The 24,947-nt window shown below is 42.4% G+C and overlaps 2 protein-coding genes across 5 annotated transcripts; both read left to right on the top strand.

Moving 5' to 3' along the window:
* Window positions 1-743: 743 nt before the first annotated feature.
* On the top strand, window positions 744-8,596 carry bend4 (BEN domain containing 4). 3 transcript variants are annotated; one of them, XM_085373531.1, is made up of 6 exons: window positions 744-1,206; window positions 4,329-4,913; window positions 5,690-5,781; window positions 5,942-5,968; window positions 6,068-6,308; window positions 8,364-8,596. In XM_085373531.1, the coding sequence occupies exons 1-6, from the start codon at window positions 744-746 to the stop codon at window positions 8,594-8,596; spliced, it is 1,641 nt and encodes a 546-aa protein (XP_085229657.1). The 3 variants fall into 3 exon arrangements, with proteins under 3 accessions (XP_085229657.1, XP_085229651.1, XP_085229648.1); XM_085373525.1 differs by having other exon boundaries at window positions 5,690-5,789; window positions 5,911-5,968; XM_085373522.1 differs by having other exon boundaries at window positions 5,690-5,841.
* A 4,189-nt stretch (window positions 8,597-12,785) lies between these two features.
* On the top strand, window positions 12,786-24,507 carry rab11fip5b (RAB11 family interacting protein 5b (class I)). 2 transcript variants are annotated; one of them, XM_085373517.1, is made up of 7 exons: window positions 12,786-13,165; window positions 14,758-15,287; window positions 18,101-18,177; window positions 18,223-18,704; window positions 19,322-21,796; window positions 22,645-22,780; window positions 24,218-24,507. In XM_085373517.1, exons 1-7 carry the CDS (start codon window positions 12,786-12,788, stop codon window positions 24,476-24,478), a joined length of 4,341 nt encoding a protein of 1,446 aa, XP_085229643.1. In that variant the 3' UTR covers window positions 24,479-24,507. The 2 variants fall into 2 exon arrangements, with proteins under 2 accessions (XP_085229643.1, XP_085229639.1); XM_085373513.1 differs by having other exon boundaries at window positions 18,101-18,704.
* Window positions 24,508-24,947: the final 440 nt, after the last annotated feature.

The raw sequence follows: 24,947 nt of genomic DNA, 5'->3' as shown, positions 1-24,947 counted from the left end.
CCCCGTGGGCTGTTGGACAGCTGCTGGCCTGCCTTTGACGGACATCAGGTAAAGGGACTAAAATGATCACAGACACGTGATTTTGTTTCCCAGTGAGTAGGTGTGCGGCTGGCAGTGCCCTTCAGCTTACCTGTTTATTGTAATCAGCAGTCGGGTCAAATCAGGGACAGTGATTGGGCCAATAATGCTTTCTTTACATTCTCATTTATCAACTCATTCGTTTTTATTTGTTAGTAATTTTCCATTTCAATTTAAAAAAACAATACTTTGATATTGTCTTTTGGCCTGTTTGATTTTTGCCCTCAGGTTCGGTTATGTGTGGAAACATTTTCCTTCCATCTATGCCCGCGCTTTGAGCTCAGTAGCAAAATGGCCTCTGCCTTTTCTTCCTTTCTCCATTCTGTTTCATTATTTATTTATTTCTCTCTCTTTTTTCAAATTTTCAGATTGTAGGCTAACTGCTACAGCGCCCCGTTGTTCTCGCTGAGGATGTTGGCTACAAAAGGAGGCAGCCAGTGGCGCACAAGTCCCGCCTGTATTTCCCTCTGGAGGAGTCTCGGTATCGGCGCCCCCGACTGGGGATTGGAGCGGCGACTTGTCAGTAAATTAGCCCACCCTTCACAGTGTTTGTGAGGGAAACCGAGACAGTGACGGTCTGATCCCTCGCTTATCAGCTGCCTGTCACACCAGCACGCTAAGACACCGACCCGCAGCCATCCGCCGCGCTGTGACACCTGGCCGGTATGGAGGGAGAGATGCAGCCCGCAGATGAAGGGCCGTGCGCCCCGAAGATGTGCCGACAGCAGCGAGGTCCGTACAGCACCCTAAAAACCTTCCAGAGCAAGCGCTCTGCGGGCAAGTCGCGCTTTGACCGGTCCGCTGTGGTCGAGATGCCCCTGTTTGGAGACGGGCATCATTTCACTTTTCACCCCGAACAGCCTCATCCTTTCCAGCCGCACCATCATCAGCAACAGCGTCTGCAGCAGCAGCAGCTCCACCAAACCGGCGTTTCTATCAGCAGCAGCCAGCAGCATCACCGGACGACTCAGCAGCAGCAGCAACGTTTCCCATGTGAGACCAGGCCCAGCAGCAGGGTTCCGACATCCACCTCAGCGGCAGCATCTCTCGGTAGCCAGCAGCGGCACGGCAGCAGCGGCGGAGCAGAGCCCAGATTTTCTCCGGACTGCACCTACGGTATCAGCACAGGTGGGTTTTAAACTTGCCCAGAGTGTGGCACGAAAGTCACTTCTCTTAACGTCTAGGATATTCAGACTTTTACAGTCGTTGAGTCCAGATTAGTGAAACGCTGGAACAGTTGTTTTTCTTTCTTTTGGTTCGCCTCTTAGATGAATGAGTGCAAAGCTTCCAGAGTCAATAAACTTAAGCCAACATGTCTTTTGTTTGTCTCACATCACCTTCATGTTTTTGTTCCCATTTCTTGCTCCTGTCAGCAGTGATTGATGTGCTGTTGTGATGAGAGCAGTCATGATTGAATCTCTAGTGTGCATGTGCTAAAAATTACACCGGGTAATCTGTCTCCTGTTGTAACACATTGTTCCCTGCTCATTTTCTTCTCAGCTGCTGTTCATTAGAGGGGTGCACAGGAAGAAATGTGTTCCCCATGTGGAGGGCGGGTCCATGGGAACCAGCATTAAGATGAAAGCAATGAACCTAACCCTGGCATTACCAAGATTAAATATTAGACATCTCCTCCCTTAATCAGATAATAATCTCGTTATCACTGCTGGCAGCAAAGACTCAATTTGCTGCTGCTTATTGTTGCTTTGGAGACAATCAAGTGCTCAGCCAGAGCTCCGGTCTCACTGCAAGCCCTGTATTAACTAACTTAGATGTGAAATGGCAAATTTGTGCATCAGGTAGGGCATATTTAACTTTTAAGTGATCGTTTATCTTTGACCAGCTCGCATCTGTGAAACCTGGGTCTCTTTGTTGTTTGCATCTATTTTGGCATGCACATGATCCTGATATCACTAATGAAACAGTCACATAAAACTGTGTTTCCCCTGCTCTAGTGAATCAGCCTATAATACACAAGATGTATCGTCCAATCAGAGCTAAAGCGTGCCATGCATTTCTTGCTGATAATGACACATCAAAGTGCTTCTATCTACACCACAGAAACAACTTAATGTTCCTCTTATGGCTCGGAAAAAGAAGAAACTTGATGTCCTTTCTTTCACCGGAGGGCCTGGGATTCAGCAATCAGTTCAGCACACAATAACACAAATTGCATTGAAAAGCCTCTCCCAAAGAGTTGTGATTAAAATAAATGGGTCTCATAAATTTTCCCTCTGCCGACCGTGTTGTTTTTAATGAAATTTTATGAGACTCTCAGCTCGCAGTGCCACGGAATTGGTGAGAGAAGGAGACGAGAGTGGGGGCGGGGTGCACGGTGAAGGCGAATGATATCAGATACATCTCGACGGGTAAACAGAGACGGCACGCATATTAATAAATGCGACACATCTGCGCCAGGCTGATAGACACGTCTGAGCGAGTGGGAACGCAGCAATGGCCGCCTAGAATTCATTGTGTGTGTGTGTGTGTGTGTGTGTGTGTGTGTGTGTGTGTGTGTGTGTGTGTGTGTGTGTGTAATGATTATGAGTCCACTGGCCTCATAATCATTACAGAGAGGTGTGTGTGAGATCATCTCATTAGGACGTGCCTAGACTACCAGGGAAACTATCCACTGAGGCTTGTTTCTGGACAATAGCTCCATGCTCATTTTGTGAAACTGTGACTTTAGAGTTTATTGACATCTGAATAAATCTGTATAATCAAGCTGACATTTCCATGAGCAGAGGAGCCAAGTGTCTGCTGCTCTACTGGAACACTTTGCCACAATAAGACGTGGCAGAGAGCAAAAGAGAGCAAAGAGTAAAGGCAGGCGGAAAGAGTACAAACTACAACCCCAAGAAACCCAATGCACACAATCACTCATGTTGTTGCCAGAACTGTAGCAGCTTAGAGCCTCATGTTTCAGCACTGGTGAAAAGTACAATATGTTTCATCAGGTAAGAACCTCAAACCTGATTTTACAAGCGAGGGTTCCTGCTTCAGTGCATTTCAGAACTTGGACATCTGTCAGCAGAAGTTATTGGTTACTCTGCTGTTTAAGACTTCAGCTAAAAAAACAAACACGAAGCCAAACTGAAGATTAAACCAGGGGGCTTAACACAGCATGTCGCTTTAGCTGAGGCATCGTCCTGTTTTAGGTTTCTATGCAATTCAAGCAAAACCGTTTCCCTCTAAACACCTTCGTGTTATGGATGTATTAGTTAGATCCACCAATTTGGAGAGAGAACACAGGAGACACAGATGCAACGTAAAACAATATAGATATACTTATTTTCTTCTTATTGCATCAGGTAGAACCATCCCTATTCCGACAGCTGACCTTTTAAAACCAGACAGTTTCTCTACATTTATCCCTCCTTCTGGATCAGATGTCATCAACTCAGCTGCCTCTAGTTTGTCTTTCAGGCATTTATGTTTCCTGTACCCAGGCAGACCCTGTATAGGTGACACCAGAGTGAAGATGTAAGACCACACGCCCTTTCATCAAATTTAAAGTAGCAAACACAGACCTCGCTGTAATAAGGAGAGGTGATCAAATCTGTCTCACACAGTGCAAGAAGATCAGATTCTTAAACTCAGGCACAACAATGCTTTGTTTAAAATCTTACTAAGAGAAGTGAAATCACAGAAATCTGTGAGTTATACTGTCCTGGCTTCACTAATGCTGCATGTCACACCGTACATGACATTATTAGATTGTTCACATTTTGGAGGGATTTTACAGTTGTAGCTTTTCAAGGTGTTTTAATAATTGCAGCACTTAAACTGTTTAGTCCACTGGTTCGTTACGCAACGTTTGATACAGGAAGTGTAAAGTGTGCTCATCTCTGAGGTATGAATGGTGTAGGCTATACTTTGCATGTGTGTCTCCTGAAGGATTACTGCTGCACAGCGGAAAAGCCAGATAGAAGCCAACAAAGAAATTATTTCAAGCCTCAAACTCCTCAAGGACTTGTCTGCAGCTTTTGAGCTTATCACTACATCCTCAGCAGTGACTTGAGTTTGCTCACTTGTCCTGAAATCCTGTCACTGTAGGACTGTCTGCCTGTGTTAACTGATTGCATTGGTTAGTGGGTCAGCAGGGAGCATGTGAAAAAAGCCAAAAGCTCCAGCGAGTCTTATAAATGGACCTTGAGGGCAATGTTTGCTTGAGTGACTCTGCAAACACAAGCAGCTCATCTTAAATCCAATGACTGGCTGCTAATGTGAATGTCTGTTGTCTGCTTCAGAGAACCGTCTCATCTTAGATGCCTTCGCCCAGCAGTGCAGCCGAGTCCTCAGCCTCCTCAACAACGGGCGTCTCCTGGAGCCCTCCTCCTCCTCCTCCTCCATCACCTCTAACATTAAGCTGGAAGACGGGCCAGGGGACACTCAGGGGCTTCATTGCTCCTCACAGGGGAAGTCTAAATCCGAGGAGAGCTCTTCCACCACAGACCCTGAGGAGGAGGCTCAACAAAGCCATTTGAACCAACAACAGACCTCTGCAGTTCTCCGCATCTTCACAGACTCCCTGCAGAACTATCTGCTCTCAGGACCTCAACAACAGCACCAGCAGCAGCAACATCTGTCTGCTAGTCTGGAGGACGAGCAGTGCCCAGCACCTGAGTCTGGTTCAGGAGTGTCTCCTCCAAGACACAACCTGGGAGGATGGGGCTCCCCGACTCCATCAGAATCATACGGCCACCCCTCGTCCACACTGCCTGAGGAGGAGGAGGAGGAGAACTGCTGTCCTCGCTGCCTGGAATTAGAGCAGGAGGTGTTGTCTCTGCAGCAGGAGAACGAGGAGCTCCGCAACAAGTTGGAGAACATCCCAGGTGCAGTAATAACAGCCAGGACACAGTGATGACTGCTTTAATCCTCACTCAACTGGGGACAGGAAATCTCTTCATCCCACAAATCTTTTTTTTATATGCTGCCATCTGACTTTTGATTTCATGTGCACGGCATTAATCGGTACCGATGATACACATCAATGCTATTTACAAAGCGTGTTATCGAGGGCTTCTGGGTAGTTGGTTTGCTTTATACTCTTATCTACTCGTATACACGTAACATGCATAGCATTTGTGTTGACATCATCACTGGAAGGACAGCAGAATCAAAGTCGGATTCTGATATAAACATTTAAAGTCCATGTAGTCAAATCCATACGTGTCATCTTTCTTACAGCGTTTATATGAGTGTTTGTTTTCATCTGTGAAAAATACTGAGCACAAAATGTGCTTGTGAGATCAACAAATTATTAGGAAGTGCTTCATTTTCTTCCTCATGCTTTTGCAATCTAAATGCATCCCACAGTTTAAAAAGTGTGTTCAAAGCATCTATTTTTGTTAACTTGTCTGCTCTCCCCAAAGCATCCTGAGCTCCCTGTTGTCACACTAGCCTAGTTTGCACTAAAACAACTTATTTTAACTGCACATAAAATTCTGTGTACAGTGTCTGATCGGGAAAAACCAGGTTGTAAAGATTTGTTAAAAAGGAAGAAAACATAGCAGGGTGTCAGTGTTTAAATGCAGCAGATGGGTTGTTCTTTGCTGCGATTTTGACCCTGGGCTTCTCTTTATGGTAACGTTCGCTTGTTTTTACACAGTTCCCTGTCAAAATGTTCTTGACTACTTCAAGACTGTTCTCGAGTTCCACAACCAGCTGGCCCAGCCGATGCCAGAGGAGCAGCTCACAGAGGTGAGGAAGCAGCCCCCTCTTCATTATTCAGAGCAGATGTCATCAGTAGCATATCTTAAGGTGGGGAAATATCACATCAGGTCAACAGTGCATTAGAAATGTCTTCATGCGGATAACTGTGAATGTAAGTGATGTGAAATTAAAAGCTCTGTCTATACAGGAAGAAGAGCGGCAAACAGTCTTTGAGGTTTGTGTCTTAACTTCTTGTTTGTTTGTTTTTAATTACATGATAGAAATGTCATGGAAAGCAACATCTTTAGTTTTCTCCTCCTCCTCCTCCTCACAGGGCAGTAAACAGCTCCTGGAGAACTATCCGCTCTTCATCACCAATAAGCAGTGGGACGAAGCTGTCAACTCCTCTAAGAAAGATGGCAGACGGCTGCTGCGCTATCTGATTCGCTATGTCTTCACCACAGATGAGCTCAAGTTCTCCTGTGGTTTAGGCAAAAGGAAGCGGTCAGTCCACTCAGGAGAGGCAGGCCTGGAAAGACGACCGCTCAACCCTGTTAAAGTCAGCTGCCTCAGAGGTAAAACTACAAAACATTATAGTTCAAGACATATTTTAAATAGGAGGAAAACATTACAGGTTATTACTGTTTAAATACAGAAGATGTGGCCAGTTTCTATTTACGGGTCTATTTGCTCAAAAGGTCTTTTTACAAATTGCTTCACTCAAGGCTTGAATCAAGTGTGTGAAATATCCTGAGACCTTTATTGACACAGTTGTATGACTTTTAATTATAAAATATGTTATTAGTGTTGCTTGATTGCCATAAGTGGCTTTCTCATTAGAGTGCTCCACTTCTTTAAACCACTGACAGACCTTAAAAGCAGCAGCAGCTATCTACAGTCTAAGATCTGATACATATGGGGTTTGTGGTCATGTGATGCAGATTATAGCAGCTTAAATTAAAGTTGTCTTAACTCCGGTTGCTAGGCAAAACCAGGAAAGTTTATGTGCGTTGCTATTTACATCTTACATCCAGAAAGCATTCACATTTTGCTCTGGATTTAGTTTTAATGGATAAAAGTGCCCTTGTCCTCATGTTTGCCTTGTGGCAGTGTGGATGGTGGAACCTTACACACATGGGTTTGCTTTTCCGAAACTGTCCCATATGTTCATTTTGCCACATATGGACTCCAATCAAGGTTAATTAGCTCCTTAAGTCGTTGCCTTTTTTAATTCGATTTCCACCTGAAAAAACATCCCTGACTTTCATCGGTGAAAGCTCAAAGCTGTGAGGACTAAACGAGCAACTGTGGGAGAATTTTGAAATTTGAATTTTCTGCATACTCATTTCTCACTGTATACAAAATGTTATGTGACCGCAGTGAAGCACAACAATGCTATATCCATTTAGACTTTTGAACATTGAGTTGAAATCTATACGGCTGTGTGTGGTAGAAGGGATTCTAATAAACTGGATGCATCTGCTTATCTTAGAGAGCCACAGCAAAGAGTCACACTACTTGTAAATGAAGGATTTCAGTTTATGCTTTTAGTAAGTTTGCAAAAAAGAAACTTGAAACACATTTTTGTGTCTTTTTGGTTATTTGAGCATAGACTGATGGGAGAAAGTGGGCATTTTTAACCATTTAAAATTCAATACAGTGGCTTGGGTCTAAAAATGTTATTCAATAGACGGACAGATAGTATTTAGCAAAATAAAATACATCTCTGGATATGAAACACAAACTCATGATGGTGTAAATAAATATTTATAAGTTTCAAAGGGGATAGGTAGAAGTCTAACACTTACCGTTATAAAAACAACCAAACAGAAAACTGAGCTTTATACGAGCTACCGTCATTCTCATGGCTACAGTTATATGTGCGTTACAATAATAATGGAGTGTAACAGCTAGATGAGCAATATTCCCTGAATGAAGCAGAAAAACCAAACCACTTATTTACCGATTTAATCCATCCTCATAGCAGGAGTCTGTAATGAGTTTTTTTGTTCTGTTTTACTCTTGTATAGTATTAAAACTAATGTAAATATTACATTTTTAATATAGTTGATATGTGGCTTCCAGCATAGTTTAATATTTATTATCAACCATGGAAATTTAATTTGTATTTTTTAAATTCAATATTATTTATCATAATCATCTCACTGCTATAGATCCAGCAGTTTCCAAATATCATATATTTAGTTTTACTTAAGTTAAATATTAATTTGTTATTATCAACCCAGATTTTTAATGTATTTAATTTTTACATTCTGAAGTTGTTCCAAGTCATTACCACAGCACCTTAGCCTGTTGTTATCTGTTGTTTGTAATGTTCTTCTAATTTTACGCATATTATTCATGTTCAAAATGAACTTCAGTGGTCCTAACACAGATCCCTGAGGAACTCCACGTCGCAGTTTTAAATTGTGAGTCGATATCAGTCGATCATCAAAGATTGAACTTTTTTGGTTATTTCCTTCCTCTTTTGAGCTAAACACCCAAACACCACCCAGTAAGCCCAGGATGTCCTCTGTTTAGCACGTCCTGTCTTAGTAAGGTAGCTCAAATAAGTTGAAAGGTACAGACCAAAAAAAAAAATTAATTTTTTAAATTCCTAATCTTGCCAGAGTTTATCCGGATGCACTGTGCTTCAAACCCAGACTGGTGGATGCCCTCTGAGGAGCAGATCAACAAAGTGTTCAGCGATGCCGTCGGTCACGCTCGTCAGGGCCGAGCAGTCGGCACCTTTTTGGGCAGCAGCGGCAGCAGCACCAGCAGCCTGTACATGGACGGCTTTGACGGACATCTTTCACAGGATGAACTGTATTTAAAAAGCTGCCAGAACGGTCAGTCGGATTGAAGTTTAAGGAGAAGTTAAAGACAAATGCCTGAAATGTAGCTGTACAACAACATATCCCAAAACTCTGACCTTGTCACTTTACACAGTGAAGAAAACATTCCAGAAGACGTTTAACATATAGACTACAGTCCTCCTTTTCAAATAGTTTTATAGTTTTCCCCATTTTTATACCTAAACCCTTTGTTTAGTGAAAATTGGACTCTTGGAGGTTTTAAATTGAACAGGTTGAGTCTTCCATATGCTCCTTTTTTAAAGTTTGAGCAGTTACATCACTGCCAGTGGAAAGAAGTCACTTCAAGGAGGCTGATTTCTTTTTCTTTTCTTTGTTTTTACTTGATTTTTTACAATCTACATGTGCATTTAGAGTTCATATGGAAGTTATTTATGTTAATGACCCAGTTAGAGACTTGTATGTATGTACCATTGACACCACTTATAAACTTTACCATGGAAAGTAGCACTTAATATATATTTTTTGTCACTGGTGAAGCACCTTTACTTGCAGCCCTTCAACAGGAGTGCCTCTGAGAAAATCATGTTTTGTTATTTGTAGTTTTGCACTTTGAATCTCTTTATTTTTCCCTCATTTAATGGAAGGAAAAGTGCATTTAAAAAGAGAAAAGTTTGTGAAATGACTTTGAATCCAGCCTCCTTTGGCTGGAAAATGTTTCAGTCAATGCTGCGTTGCTCCTAATCTTCATGTTAGGAAGAATATCGCAAGTTAATCAAAAGCACTATATTGGAAATTGCTAAAATGTAAAAAGTCAGTTTGGTTTTGACCCAACTTCCATTTTTGGCTTGTAAGAATTCCTCACGTCTGCAGAGGACACATGACATTTCTTGTTTGAATTACTGTGTGTAGCAGTGATATAATACTGATGTTTTTTCCACATAATAAACAAAAATTGCAGATTTAAGGAAAAAATGGAAGCCTGGGAAATGTTAATCAGGCTGTATCTTTTTATTTGAATGTTTGCATTTTTTACATCAATGTTTTTTTTCCTTTGCATTCTGAAAATTTGGAATTCAGCTAAAAGAGAATTTGCGGTATTTCGCGAGCATTCCCTTATTACAGTGTTGCCGTACTCGAGCATTTCATGTCGGCATTGATCAAGACATCTGGTTTAAGGCAGCTGCCATATAATAATGCCTTAAACTCGTTTGGAGACCACCACAGTGTAAAGTGTTAAAGATGTGTGTCAGAAATCCTGTAATGTGTTTCGTTTGTGTGTCGGTCTAAAGTTTCTTTAAACGTCAATCCAAGTGGAAAAAATGTGATCACTTCATCGTTTTCCTGCAACTTCTCCAATTTGCACCTTTAAGTGTCTTACTGTAGGCAAGGCAATCCTAAAGTGAGAAGTCCACGTGCAGGATTCAACCACTTTTATTCTTTTGTGCTTATTTGACGCTCATTGACTTCACCTCATGACACTGTTTTCTGCGTTTGAATGTACCAGATTTCTTAGGTCAGTCCGCCAAGTTGACAGTGCTGTGTAAATGTGTAATATAAAGTACAGTTATTGTGTGAGGTGTCTTTGAAATACCACTTCTCCCTCTTTAAAAAGCCAAGTAGAAAAGTGCCACAGAAACCTTAAACCAGTTGGATTCTGTTGTTGTGTTGCTGTTCTGAATGTGAGCGTTGGTTTGTATTTACTCCTTTACCCTCAAAGTGGCTGTTATCAACACTGTGAAACATCAGTTGGGTTTTTACAGATATAGTTTCTGTTGTTTTTTATTTATAATAAATAAAATAATACCTGAATCCTATCTCTCTATGAAACAGTATTATCTTTGTGACATTAAAGTTTGTCAAATCCATTTTCTAATAGAGTGATCCATCTGCTGGATTAATACTGTATGTACTTGTTAAAGACGGCCTTTTGTGCCGGCTGGGATCTTGGCAAGAAAAGCAAACATTATACATTTAATCCAATCACAGGTCATTTCACTGTACCAAAGCAACAAAGAAGGAGACTAAGAGCATTCATCTTCAGTATTAACTTCTTATGTTCTGCCAATCAGAGATCTATCATTGACAAATACAGCTATTGTTAACAAATGTTAATGTTTACCACATAACTAATAATAAACCAGCTGGTACATAATTTAAATACATAAATTATCCTAAAAAATGTTGAAAGCATTATAAATGTTTGACATTAGTGTTTTTCATATGTGGGTCGGAGACTGTAAAATTTCTTAGGCAGGCTGCTTTTTACTTGTTTAAAAAAAAGACTGAATGAATAATAGAAACACCTGTTACTGTCCCGCTCCTTAAGCTATAACACTACATCATATTTTATATCTTAATTTTATGAATCGGCAGTGTAATTAGCTGTAATATATGTGTAGTAGAAGAAAAGGTGCATAATTCAGACGAGGGATGAAATAGAAGTCTTGTAAAATGGAAATGTTTAAACAAGCCACAAAATCCTGTGGGAGATACTACAGAAATACAAAACTGCAGGGACTTCATGAAAATGATTTGGCTGAAAGGGAGTCGCTTAAAAAAATACAAAAAACAAACAGTACGTGTGCACAATAGAGTGGTAAGCTTAAAAACATCATCATAGCTAATCTGAAGAAAAAGAGAGGATGACAGGATGTGTTGTGTGCTTGTGCACAGCAAAACCAATGTGTGATTAATTAATAATCTAGGTAGGGAATGAAGGCAGGGTGGGCAGGTAATTTTTCCAAAGTGTCAGGTGAGAATCTAGGGAACCACGTCAGCTGTCATTGACTGTATGGCAGAAATGTCCTTTTAGTCCGTTTAGGTGTTTGCCAGGTGACTTCATATCATCTTATTACACCAGATATATCATAACATTCATGTTTTGTTTTAAATTTCTTTGCTGTCAAATTAAAATATCCTTTCCTAAGGTGGGGGACGTTGAAGTTCATAAACTTCAGACTTACTCAGCAAGGAAGCAAAAAAACCTCCTTGGACAGTCACGAACATTTGGCTATTGTTAAACAGCCTATATGTTAATATTTAAATCAGTCATTTGTGATTCAATGGTTTATTGTAGCTTAAGGGACATGATCACCTAACGTAATATTATATTAACTTTTTTTCTAGGCACAGTAAGCCAGGTAAACTTCAGCTGCATAAATATGAGAGCATTTTTACAACAATTAAATAATGTAACCGAGATATCAAGGAATCCGTTTGTGGTAAACAGCGCATAAAATTAGAAAGTCTACAGCGTCTGAGTTGTGTAAACTGCATGTATGACTGACCTGTCTCTGAAGTCCACTAGATGGCGCTGCAGCTCCAGGATAATGTCCTCGGGAAAGGATTTTTTTATCCCAACTAATATCATTTTTTTTTATTATTGTTGTTGTTTTTTATTTTTGATATTAGGAAGTAGAGCTCTCACAGGAAAAGCAGCTAGCAATATATTTTCATACATTAAAAAAATGTTTGATCACTTTTAGGAGTATAAATAGTTAAAATTATACGGATCAGTTTTCATTTGCCATTTACAAAACCCGAGTAATTTGTGACCTGGAGGCCCATATAACTGGTTTTACATTACTCAAATTAGACCTGAAGTCTGGTTGGAAACAACAGGCGAACACACTAAAAGACAGAAAAACAGGATGAGCTGCAGAATATTTGGCTTTGACAGAAGGTTCCGCCCAGAAACTTCAGTAAATCCATTTCCCGCATATTAAGCGAAGCTGCTGAAGCTGGTCTTTCTGGCTCAAACGCACTGACGTCGGCTCTGAGCAGAGCTTCTGCGCGTCGGTGGATCTGATGAAGCTTTGTTGGGTGTTCCTCTTTAATTCTGCGGCATCTCTCTGGTTGTCTGTGGGCCCGTGGAGGAGGGCGGGCCGTAAACGCTGGGCAGATCTGTGGACTGTAAACTAACTGATGCGACGTGAGCCGAGCATGGATGATTTGAGCACGCAGCTCACCTAACGGGATTTGCATTTATTGAGTCATGGTAGTATGCGAAGCTGGAAGTTGAGGAGAAGCCGAGTCTGCTGTCTGGAAAGTGACCTCGGATAAACCCTCGGAGGCTTGGCCGACTTTGGACATTTTCTGCAGAGGGTTTTTTTGCGCAGCGCGGAAACTCCAGCACAGCGTGAAGGGGGATGATCTCCTAATCGACTGATAAAACACGCCACTAAGTAAATTAACGACTGCTGTCGCACACGCAGGGCCCCTTTGTAGCGGTGCAAGATGATGTCACTGATAGATCTGGACGATGATCAGAGATGGGTGCCCACTCATGTGAATGTCACCGTCCTCCGCGCAAAGGGACTGCGAACCAAGGGCAAGCATGGCAGCCGCTACCTCTACACCATCATCCAGGTGGGGAAGGAGAAGTACACCACCGGCCTCGTGGAGAAGGCGGAGGTGCCCGTGTGGAACGAGGAGTGCTGCTTCGAGCTGCTTCCCGGGATCCTAGAGGATGGCGGCCGGAGCGCCTACCCCCCGGGGAGCGGGGACCTGGTCCTCACGGTCATGCACCGAGTGCTTATCGGGCTGGATGTGTTTCTCGGTCAAACCATTATACCTCTTGATAAGATATTTCATGATGGAGTGTGTCCAAGAGATGAGTAGGTTGGCTTTTTATTAGTGCAACTTGCCTGCCAAACGTGTTGTTGTTTTCAGTTTAGTGCCACAAAGAAGTGATGTGTCTTTTTCTTTTTTTGTCAGACTATGACAAGATTATGTTAAATATGTTTTCCAGGAGAATGATGTGCAACTTTCAGGTCTTCATTAAAAGCATGTAGTTCATGAAAGATCTTGGGAATAGTTCCCATCTCACGCAGCAGTGATTATCAGTCATGTGCAACATTACAGCCCAAAAGGCAGCAGCTCCTTCCACGGGAGACTTTAGCAGTGGAATCAAATGTGCTGTTTTTGCAGGATGACGAAGAGGTTAGAAAGCTGCCAAGCCTTTAAAACTCGTTACACGCTGGCTCTTTGGCCCCCTGTCCCAATACAGAGATACTCCAGCAGCAGTTCCCACAATGCACCGCAGAAATATGAGATGAGATGCAGTTTTCACTGAGATCCATTGTAGCCAGAAGACCTCCATCTTTATCCCACATCATTTCAAAGGAGACATTTTCTCCAACTTGTAGGAGAATAAAAACATGACCTGTAAATAGGTTCCCATTAAAGAAACCCATTAATGCTTATATTCAGGATAAGATAAGAACCAGTTGAAGTAAAAGGCCAAAATATTGGCCAAACAAGACTACAGTTGCTCTAAATGAAGTGTATCGCACTAAGCGCATTTGTTATAATCAAACCCACTGTCTTTCCTGGCCAAGCTGGAGAATCTCTGCAGGACTTCTGCATCCAGTTGTTGGCTGTCAAGTTGTCACAAAAGCTCCAGTATTATTTTATTTTAATGCTTTTTGCAGATTATTAACTCTGGCTTCCTTTTTTAAAACAAAAGCTGTTTATCTTTACTTTTTGTTTTTCAGTAATACAGTTGAAGAAAAGACACCAACAAAATGTTACAGGCTAGCTTCTCCTCCCAATCCAAAGGGCTCTGGTTTTACTTTAAATTTAACCATGTGAGCAGAAGAAGGTTCTTATCTTTAGGTGTTACCCACCTTCATCTTTATATTCCGTCATTCGAGAGCTCTGCTGTGGCACAGGTGGCATAACTGGATGCATGACATTGGTGTGATACTCTTCCACTATTAACACTGAAGAGCAGAATGGAGTAAAGCAATACAGCACATCTGGCTTTAATTGTGGCTTCTCCGCCCTCTCGCCTCTCTCTCTCTACGCTCTGTGAAACTCATGCTGGATTCCTGCTGTTAGTTTTGGCTCTGTAACATCTTCTCTGGTCAAGTCTCAAGACTTTAGGAGGCATGAACAGAGGAAGGATTTTATTAGTTGACCTCTCATGTTGTCCATGTCTTTTTGTCCATACGTGCATACCAGGTGTAGGTGGGTAGATCTGGAGGAATTTGAGTGGTGATCTGCTGTCTGAGGCTTACAAAACAGTTTTTCCCAGGCAGTTTGACACAATCCCTGAACCAGTATTTTCAGGTTATGTAATATTTCGAAGGGCTTGTTTTGTTTTTTTGTTGTTGTTGCTAAAGTTCTGATTTCACCTTTAACCAGATATGGTAACAGTATCCTGCTCACGTGCTGTATTGTATTTCTGTTTCTTTTACTTCTGCAGGTGGTTCAAGCTCAACTCGAAGGCAGGAAGAAAGGAGAAGGAACGTGGCCAGCTCCAGATAACAGTCCAGTTCACCCGCAACAACATGACAGCCAGCATGTTCGACCTCACCATGAAGGACAAACCTCGCTCTGCGTTTGGAAAGCTCAAGGATCGTGTCACAGGGAGGAAGAGGGGGGACGTGGAGTCTTCATCGGCCATCGTGCCGGGCCGTTACGCCGCCCTTTCGGGATCCCTGGGGCAGCCGTTTGGAGAACAGAGCGTAGGGGTGGTGGAATCGCGTGATGTGGAGGTAGCAGAGGAGAAGAGGAGCAAGATGAAGGATTTCTTCAAAGGCAAGCTGCGGAAGTCGTCGGACACCAGGTCGTGTTCGTCTCTGGCTTCAGAGAGTAGTTTGTCTTCCATGGCCAGTGATAACCTTGGCCCTCCACCCAGTCTGGATCTGCTGTCAGACCCTCCCAGTTCCCCCATCTACACTAGCAAAGTGAGGGTTGACTCTCACTATGGGGAGACAGATTTAGCAAAAAAAGGTAGGCTTTGAAATAGTTCAAGAGCATAACGCAGAGTTAAAGAAAAAACCAAACCTTTTTTTCTGTTTTCTAGCAGCCATGCTACACAAATTCCACCTACTCTAACATCACAAACATTTTATTTTTATTGAATAAAAGTCAGATGAAAAAAATCACATTTATATGAAATATACAGCATATTTAGCAAACACGGATTTTCTTTAGATTTGTGTGCAGCGGCTGTACTGATCAGGACATAGGAGACATCAGGATCTGAAAATAGTTTTGTTTTGAATGACCTCCATATCTCATCATGCATCTTAGTAATCTTTATCTCTCCTCATAAACGCGGCTGTTTCTTTGATAAAAAAGCACAAAAAAGGGAACAGACAGTTATCTCTATGCCATCGCTACTTAGAAGCTACACAGCCCAAAGTTTCCCTGAATAATGGTGCAAACGCAAAACTTAAGATATTTGTTGACTGGCTTCAAAGGCAACTCCAACTATGTATGGACCATCGTCTAGATATGAGTAATGCCCGATATCAGCATATGATTAAATACAAATAAGTATTTGATACATTTTTTGTATTTTTCAGTCTGGATTGTGAAAAACAATCTAGCTGTCATTAAAATGCAACCTTAAAATTAATTGAAAACCTGACTGAATTTTAAATATAACAGTTATTTTTAATAAGTGGAAATAGTGCAAATAGTGACCCCCTTAAGTCCAATACCAACTGATGTCACTAAGTGCTGCGTTTCCTCCCTTGAAAGGCTCTGCTGGGCCTTTACTGGAGCTGCCTTTAATCACTGCTGGTTTGTGGGTCTGTCTGCATTCAGCTCTGCATTTGTTTATCAAACTGTATTCAAGAAATATTCAGTTTCTTTGCCTTGAGAAACTCTTGGGCTCCTGCTCTTCTATCAGCAGTCACATCATCAATAAACAACAGTGACACAGTCCCAGTGGCCAAAATACATGCCTGTTTAACAGGTGATGGTATGCTTCAGATCACGAGTCCTCTCCATATTTTTCTCTGTCCTTGGGTTTTCTTTTCACTCTCTCTGATAGGTTTATTTAAGTTTTTCAACCAAATGATCATTTCCTTCGCATTCATCAATATCTCAATCGAATTCATGATGAGAGTTCCAGTTGAAATTATACCAAATGCACGTTCAACACTTGGAATTAACTCCGGATTTCTTATCTGCTCAATTTATGATAAAATAACAAGAGAACAGGCCTCAATCGGTCATGTAACTGCTTGTCAATCAACTGTCCAATTACTTTTAGGCCTCAGCTGTATCAGGAAGTAAGAAGGCATTTACCATTCTGCTTACAGTTTTTTCTGATTGCTTAAGCACATTTTTTGTAACTATTGGCTAATTTTGCAAAACTCTTCACACAAATAAGAAAACCTGTCACCCAATCATCAAAACATTGTAGTTCTCTTGCAAAAGCAAACACAGCTAGATTAACTCCTCACACCTTCGTAAAAATGGTGTTTCCGTATCAAACAGTACACACAAGCCATCATCTACTAAGCACACAATGCGCCAACTGCACACTGATGGTATGAATACAAAACACATCTGGCTTTTGCTTTCTCTGTGCACAAGGTAGGCTATGTCAGTGTGAGCTCATACTTCTGTCATAGATCCATAAGCATAGAGGGATCCAAACTTCAAGTACATCAAAACAAACACAAGTGTTTATTTCCAAGTATAGGATTATTTGCAGTCGCCATAATGACTATATGGGTTACTTGGTCTGCAGTGAACATGCTTCCTCTGCCCCAGCATCTGGTCATCTAGCAATTCTGTAAAGTAACAATTTCAGTATTTTTACATCAATGGTATTGGTGTGTTTCTCATTGGCATATGGCAGTGCTACAAATCTTTGTGCGAAGTGACTGTACTAACCGATTCTCATTTCAAGATGTCCTTATGGTACTTGCTACAGTGTAGCGGCTCGAGTTAGGCTGGACCCGTTGGCCAGCTACCCTCAGGGTCATTCCACGGTTGATTACATGGTCCACTATTGTAGCTCTGATGTCATCAGCAATTCTATTTCTTCCTCTTCCTACCCTTCCTCTTCCCCCTCCTCATCTTCCTCTCCCTCCTTCTCGTCTTCCTCTTGCTCCTCCTTGTCCTTGTCGTCCTCTTCATCCTACTTCTTCACCTCCACGTCCTCTTCCTCGGCTTCCTCTACTTCTCACTCTTTCTGCTCCCTCCATTGTACTCCGCACACACAGCTTACCTGTATTATAGTGCTTAGGCTGATTGCAAAGTGAACTAATTATCTAAAAAAGTTTTCACATGTGAAAGTGTGCCAGACAGTTGGCAAATTAGTGTTAATGATAGCCATACATGTGTATACTTTTGCTAGGAGTGTGTTGGAAATTTGGTAATTGAGTGTTGTGCAGTGAATTGTGCCTACAGTTTTGCAAAGTGTGTGTTACAAAATTGCAAACTGAGTGCAAAGCAGTTTTTGTGCTTTTAGTTTTGCAAACTCAGTGAGTGGTTTTGCTATAAGTCTGAATAGTTTTAGAGATTGTGCTACAGGAATCACAGTTAGGGTTTAAGCATTCAGAAAAAACTGTAAATGTTCAGAAATAGTGTGATCTTTGCTGCCCCTAGTGGCAAAAACTCAAACATTACCGCTTCAAACCAAAAAAGAAAAAAAAAGAACCAAGGATCCTCCTCAAAATACAGATTCAGATACATAGCCTTATACAGACACAAAGCTTTGTTTGTCTTCAAATAAAAACAAAGATGTATGAAAGAAGTCCTTATTTAGTTTTATTAACCTGTTTTTCCCATCTTTTCAACAGTGCTCACCAGTCAGCACACCACAAAAGTTCTCACTCACAAGCGCGCCTTCAGCGATGAAGCTAGTAAGATCACAACGGCCTTCCCTCGAGCCAATCCTGCAGTCGAGTCACTCAAGGGACAGACCATGACTCAGTCCCAGTCATCCTTGTGTATAAATGGAAGCCATGTCTATGACTCTGAGCCATCGACCCCAAAGGGTTCTGGAGCGCTCTCGTCCAAACTGGTTCTGCTGGAAAAATGCTCCCCGCTCTCTCGCTCACTGCAGAATCTCACCAAAAGAAGCGAGGACAAAGCTTCCTTTGCAGAGGGCCGACGCTGGTCCTTTGACAAACTGAAGAAAGAGGAAAAAGAGGAAGAAAAGGATGCTCAGGCATCGTCTACTTCTATTCAAGAAGCTCAGATAGGGGGTTGCCCTGTGCAGGCAATGACGGTCTCGTCAGCTGCTGAATCAGCTGACAAAGGAAAGAAGCTAAGAAAGACGTTCTTTTCTGGAGGGAGGAGTGATTCTCTCCCATCTAAGTCAGAACTCAGCCATGCTGGTTCCACATCAGAGGGGAGGCTCAGAGGCTGGTTTGGCTCTAGTGAATCCCAGAACAAACCAAGGTGAGTTGGGCTCATTTACGACCTCGTGTCTGCGCTTCAGACACTTTGATGATCCAGGCGCAACAGAGGCCTGTGCTCAGTTGGGTGTCCTGGGTTCAGCCTTCACTCTTCTGCCTGCTCATTTGAAAATGGAATTGATTTAAATCATAATTTTTTCCATCTTACAACCATGCTGTGCCATCACCTCATGCTATATTTTCCACAAACAGCACTCCTGCATTGCCAGTTTTTCTACCCAGAGTGTGTTTCTTTCTGTGAGTGGTTTTGAAAAAGGATGTGAAGAATATCATTCCATGTTGACACGAGCTCACCCAACAGAATAGCTGCCAGTGCAGTTGGTGCTTGAATGGCTAAGTGCGATAGTTACTTTTCGTTGCTTGATTATTTTGCAGATGTGCTTTGCTTCTTTGTTTTATTTTACGTTACTCTTTCCATAAGTCTGTCATGAACCTCGTGAAGTTTAAAGACTGACGTTAAGCGGGAATATCCCTCTTTTGTTGAGGAATATCAGCTTGTATTCTGGTTATCTTTTCTGTTTTTGTACCAACAATGTTCCCCATCTGGTTACCTGGCACATCATTAACTAAGAGGACTATTGTGCCCTATTTCCTTCACAGGCTGGAAGTTTCTCCTAAGGTAGAACGCAGCTCAGATGTACCCCCTCCCCTCCCTCCTCGTTCCCCTGTTCCTCCTCAGTGCTCCTCTCCCTCTGCCTCTCTCTCCGGTCATGTCTCACCCGATGACTGCAGTCACATCAATGTCTTCACCCCTTCTTCCTCTCCCTCCTCAACCCCCATCTCCCCTTCCAATCCTTTCCTCCCACGTATGCAGCGCAATCCCTTTTTTGAGGAGCTCATAGCAGGAGAGTTGCAGAAGTCTCCTCCTTTTGAACCTTGCTCCTCTGCTGGCTCATCCCCCTTTCATTACACCACTCTACCTGCCCAGCCCCACACACCCACTGCTCCTCATGAAGTTAGCGCCACAAATATGGCTTCCATAAAGCGGGAGCGCCCAAGGGCAGTAGCTAGGCAGATATCACTTCCTGCATTATCGCCCAAAGTGGCCTCACCAAATTCTCCTAATCACTCCGCCCCTTGCTCCAGGTCAGAGAGTACAGGAGAATGGGAGGACTCATTTGATGCCTTTGCCTCTAGCAGGCTCAATTCCCCAAAAGTTTGTCCTCCCCAAAAAAAGCTGACAACCTGCCCGGGTTCATCTCGTAAACGTAGTTATCCCCTGGCCAATAACAGTAACTATGCACAAGAACTGCAAACATGTAATGAGGAGCCTCCACCTTTGCCTCCAAGGAGACTTTTAAGAACATCAGTGAATGAGATTTATTCTGATGGCTGGCTGCATAGAGGTCAGGAGCTAGCTGTCCATAAAGAAGCCTACCTCCTCTCTCAGACCGGTGTGGCCTCACTACAGCGTGGAAGAGAAGGAGAATGTAAAAGAAACAACATATCTCCTGACCCGCACACGAGCAGCGAGACCAGCGAGTCCCTCAGCCTGAACTCCCAGTCGCACACAAACGTTACTTCTCCGGGGCTCACGCCAGAAGACAAGCTCAAAAAGTTCAAATATGAACCTCTGGAAGACGAGACTGATTGCTGGGGGGGGATGTTGTTCGAGCAAGACTTGTACGGACGTGTGTGTAGAAGAAATTATGGACAATGCAAAGTAAACAGTCATCGTTTATCGCTGAACGCCGAGGAAACTACTGGAATTGAGATCACGTCTAAGAGCTCGGGGCCTAAAATGCTTCTTGATAGTGAGATATCCGTTGCAGAGCTTTTGAAAATGTCGCCCACTACTCTCTCACATGCAGATGCCAAGGCGCTAGGTATTTCTCCCACTCCAGGAGAAGACATACTGGAAACGAACCTAGCAGAAACTCCCTGCACCAACAATAACATCTCTTTCTCGCTAACTTTAGGAGATCTGAACATGAATGTGAATAATACAGACTTTGGTTTTATTGATTCTGATGGGTCTTCGCACTCGGAGGTTGGCGATAAAAGTGGGACTTTACAGCAACCGCTTGAAAATTCACAGGTGGCCGTGTACCATTTGGAAACCAAACCTGAGGAAATATTTACTTTGAAGGACACTTACATCCCCGAGATGAATTCGTCATTTGAAATATCTTCCAATAAGCTGTGCAAAGTAGCTCCAGTCAGCCAAGACAATTGCCGTGATTATCGAAACGAACTGAACAATGTAGCACCGCTTGGTCACTCCAGGGTAACAAGCCGAGAAATGACTGCTTTGATGTCTCAAAATCAGACCAGTGTTTCACCAGCTGCTGAATGCAGAGAAGAAAGAAGAAATGACTATGATGATTTTAACCAGACGCAGAAGGACTTTGATGAAAATTGCAATATTCAAGCAGAGATGGGTAAACCTAACCAGCCGGAGTCATTTTCAGGGGTAGTTAGTGCACGTTTTAGACCAAAGGCAGTGTCCCGACAGAGCAGCAGCGACAGCCCGAACAGCCAAAGCAAAAGTGGAGACAGAGAGTTTGAACAGTTTTTATGTCTTGTGCAAAACATTTCAGAAATCAGTGAAGGACCGTCATCATATCAGCCCTCTAAATCAATTCTTTCTTCCTCGTTTGATTTCGATAAACAGGCAGGTTTGCTTGAATGTAGCAACAATGAGCAAACGTGTCACAGAGACTCAAACACAACATCGGCTCTATCTCTAAAAGGAAAAACAGCAGCGTGTCTTAAAGAAAACAGCGTTACAGGAAAACCTTCTGAGATCAGTTTTGAAGACCTCCACGCAAAAGTAGCGCCAAACTCGAGAAACCCTTGTGAGGCAAAGATTGGGCAATCTTTGCACGAACCCCCTTTTTCTCCCTCCATCTTGTCTGCACTCTCCCTGTCAGCTGATACACCTGTCTGCTGTCCGTCCATACATCCCTCAAGCATGGGGCCAAGTGCTGGAGCCAGCACTACGCTGGCCGTGGCCCCCTACACCTCCTCCTACTCTACCACCTTCACCACTGACCAGCCCCTGGTCGCTGCACGGCACTCACTTTTGCCTGAGGAGACACAGACAGCTAGCAACCTGCCCCGTCAGGAGAGCAGGTGAGAATCCTCACACTAGGACATCACCTGTGTAGCTATTTACAAGCTGTACTAAATTAGAAGACCTGACAATAGCCATGATTTGCACATATGTAACTGGGATGTGTTGTTGTTTTTAACTCTTTGGTTGCTGTGATAGTTTTGTTTCCTGCTGGTCCGGCTTGCTTCTCGTTGAATGCACTTGCATATATAAGTTCTGCCTTCTCATCCAAAGCGATTGGATGATTACTGCTGTAGTGCTCTTGGCTTTGCTGCACATTTATGTTATTCATCTCATGTTTCAGTTTGTGGTTGCCTATTGTATTTCTTTATTTCTTTATTCTCTTTTTGCTTTCTCACACTTTGCTGTGCCTAAATTTAGCCAGTTTTTCTGCTAAAGAGTCACATATGTAAACAGCACCAAAAAAGTGGTAAAATATGCATTTTTTCTAACCTTATTCACAAAAGTATTACATTTTTGTACTTTTGTCATGTACAAAAGTAAGGCAGGCAGCCAGAATCGTCATTGGTGTTGAGCATTAAACGTTTATGAGACTCAGAAATCAAAAGTCTGTTTTGTGTCCCAGCTGTTTTGGGGGTGAGGTTAGAATTTTCAGCGGGACTCAATGGAGCTCAAAGAAATTACACTGAAACTCGATCTGGACAGCTGCAGCTTTTCATGCTGTGCTCCAACCTTTATGTTAAATGTTCACATGCTGCATATCTTTCCTTCAAAGAGTGAGGTCTCAGATGTGTTAAACCTCTCTAGGAAATGCCAAGCTATCATTTGACTTGGACTTGGAAAACAGTTAGAAGCAGTTATGCTGAACCGGTGTGGAAATGCTAGTGCTCACCCCTTTGTTTTTCAGGCCTCACCCAGTGAAGCCAATAACCTCTAGCCAATCAGAGAAGAAGGAGGGTCGTTCAGTTCTGGAGAAGCTCAAGTCGACTATTAACCCTGGACGCAGCACTCATCAAGTGACAGCTGAACCTGAGAAGAGTCAGGTACTGTGAAAAATACTTTGTAATCTTACTTTGTCCAGTGATGATTATTAATTAAATAAATTCTCTGTCATATTGGGATGAGGAACTCTATAGCAGCGGTCTCCAACCTTTTTTCCGCCACGGACCGGTTAATGCCCGACAATATTTTCCTGGACCGGCCTTTAAGGTGTTGCGGATAAATACAACAAAATAAAACCAGTACCGATACCAAAAAAAAGATTATTCATAACACACGGGAAAAGACCCAGGGAAACCGAATTAAAGATAAAAACGATAAAAAATAATGCTAAAAATTGATAAAACCCCTAAAAACCATAAATTTCACACCTGAGCCTCAACTCTCGCGGCCCGGTACCAAACGACTCACGGACCGGTACCGGTCCGAGGCCCGGGGGTTGGGGACCGCTGCTCTAGACCGTTTGAATAACACATCAGGGCAACACAGGAACAGTGCACCAGCTGCTTCCTAACACCCCCCTGTTAAACTGAAATCGCCTTCAACACTAGGAGAGAAATACTGATCCCATTACGCCTTCTAGGTGTGGCATAATTCTTTGACCTAGATAAGCATTGCACTTGAAGACAAGTGTGGAATTAATTTCATATCTGTAACTACTTACACGAGCATATTATTTGTTTCTGCAGGAGAGCTGTTCTCTTTTACATTTCTGCATCCTGTTTAAGTAAATATGAAATGTTTCAAACTGCAGAGGATTTAAAATCACAGTTGTACTCAAGCATTTCTCGCATCGGTGAAACTTAACTAGCAAATCAGCAATATTGTTTTTCTTTTTTAATATAACACTGGATAATGTCGCCCCATGTGTGGTCAGTTGTTGGTCAGAACTTGGCTCATAACAGTTACATTAGTTTCTAATTCACCATTTCAATTTTCAAAACACTGCACGAGTCTGACTTTGTGCAAACAGTGGAAGAATTAAGTCATTAACCTGCCATAGTAAATCACAGAAAGCCATTAGGTTTGTGACTGTTTAACGCTTCCATGAGCATTTATTGGCACCAGCAGTGCACGTGGTGCTAATAACTGCACTGCAGGACTGTTGTGATGACCTCACTGTTTCCTGTGACTCATGTCATTTTTTTTAACCACCTGCAAATGAAAATGTCCCCACTTTAACTTTTTAACGCAGGGATCTGTCAATCATCAATCGTTTCAATCACATTTGGCACAGAAAGAATAGTTCGACTTTCTTTCTGAGATGCTTAGAGAGCGCTGCCTGGAAATGTTTAGGTTAACGTAAACACAGTGAATCAAGTTCAGACTCTGACTTTCACTCTTTATGCTAAGCTAAGGTAAACACATTTGCTGTCACGCCCAGAAAGAATGTGAATTAATATAGTTATTTCCTCTAAATATGATTGTTTACAGGTATTTTTCACATATGAAACCTTATTTTCCTTTGACCTGTCTTGCAGGAGGTGATGGTGGACAGGTCAGCCCAGTACCAGCACCTGACTAACATGGAGCTGATCTCCTTGCTGCTGCAGCAGGAGATGGACATGCAGAAGCAGCAAGCAGCCTCGGAGCAGCAGGAGGCGCAGCTGGAGAAATGCGAGGCCGAGCTGAAGAAGGTCAAGTCACAGGTTCGAGACCTGGAGGACTACATTGATAATCTGTTACTGCGGATCATGGAGCAGACGCCAACGCTGCTCCAAGTGCGTGCTAGGCACAAGTGAGGACAGTGCTAGTGTGTGATTGGTGTGTTTCAGGCCTCTAGGATATTGCATTATTGAAAGTTGTTATTTATGGATGAGAGTACGTAACTGTTCTGGAGGCAGATCTCCACCAAATCCGATCTCACAAACATCCAGGTCTTCTCACTGCTGATACTGCCCTGTTGATGTAGACACGATATTACCCAACATGCATGCTGGTTACTATCTCAATTTGGTACAAACAGAAAGCAGACAAAGCAGAAAAAAAGCTTTTATCAAAGCAGAAGCAAAAAATTCTTTTACTCATGCTTATGCATTAATGTAGTCAGCTGTTGTAAATTTAATCTTAAAGTCACTGCTTTCACATGTGCTTAAAAGAAAAGAAAATAGGATACAGAAAAAAATTCTGGAAATGTTTTTGATGTGCTCTGGTCAAATATGATGTTAGCTTAAGTAACACTTTAAAAATGTAGGATTTACAGCCAATTCA

The sequence above is a fragment of the Diplotaxodon limnothrissa genome, linkage group LG2, assembly GCF_057381915.1.
Source record: "Diplotaxodon limnothrissa isolate DT_005_m linkage group LG2, D_limnothrissa_male_GT1.1, whole genome shotgun sequence".
In the NCBI taxonomy this organism is placed as follows: Eukaryota; Metazoa; Chordata; class Actinopteri; order Cichliformes; family Cichlidae; genus Diplotaxodon; species Diplotaxodon limnothrissa.
This window is presented reverse-complemented; position numbering and strand designations above follow the sequence as displayed.

Coding starts and splice junctions, on each gene's coding strand:
- bend4 (XM_085373522.1), top strand. CDS start 744: ATGGAGGGAGAGATGCAGCCCGCAGATGAAGGGCCGTGCGCCCCGAAG. Junction 1,207..4,328: donor CACCTACGGTATCAGCACAG/GTGGGTTTTAAA, acceptor TGTCTGCTTCAG/AGAACCGTCTCATCTTAGAT. Junction 5,969..6,067: donor AGCGGCAAACAGTCTTTGAG/GTTTGTGTCTTA, acceptor TCCTCCTCACAG/GGCAGTAAACAGCTCCTGGA.
- rab11fip5b (XM_085373513.1), top strand. CDS start 12,786: ATGATGTCACTGATAGATCTGGACGATGATCAGAGATGGGTGCCCACT. Junction 21,797..22,644: donor CTGCCCCGTCAGGAGAGCAG/GTGAGAATCCTC, acceptor TTTGTTTTTCAG/GCCTCACCCAGTGAAGCCAA. Junction 22,781..24,217: donor CTGAACCTGAGAAGAGTCAG/GTACTGTGAAAA, acceptor CCTGTCTTGCAG/GAGGTGATGGTGGACAGGTC.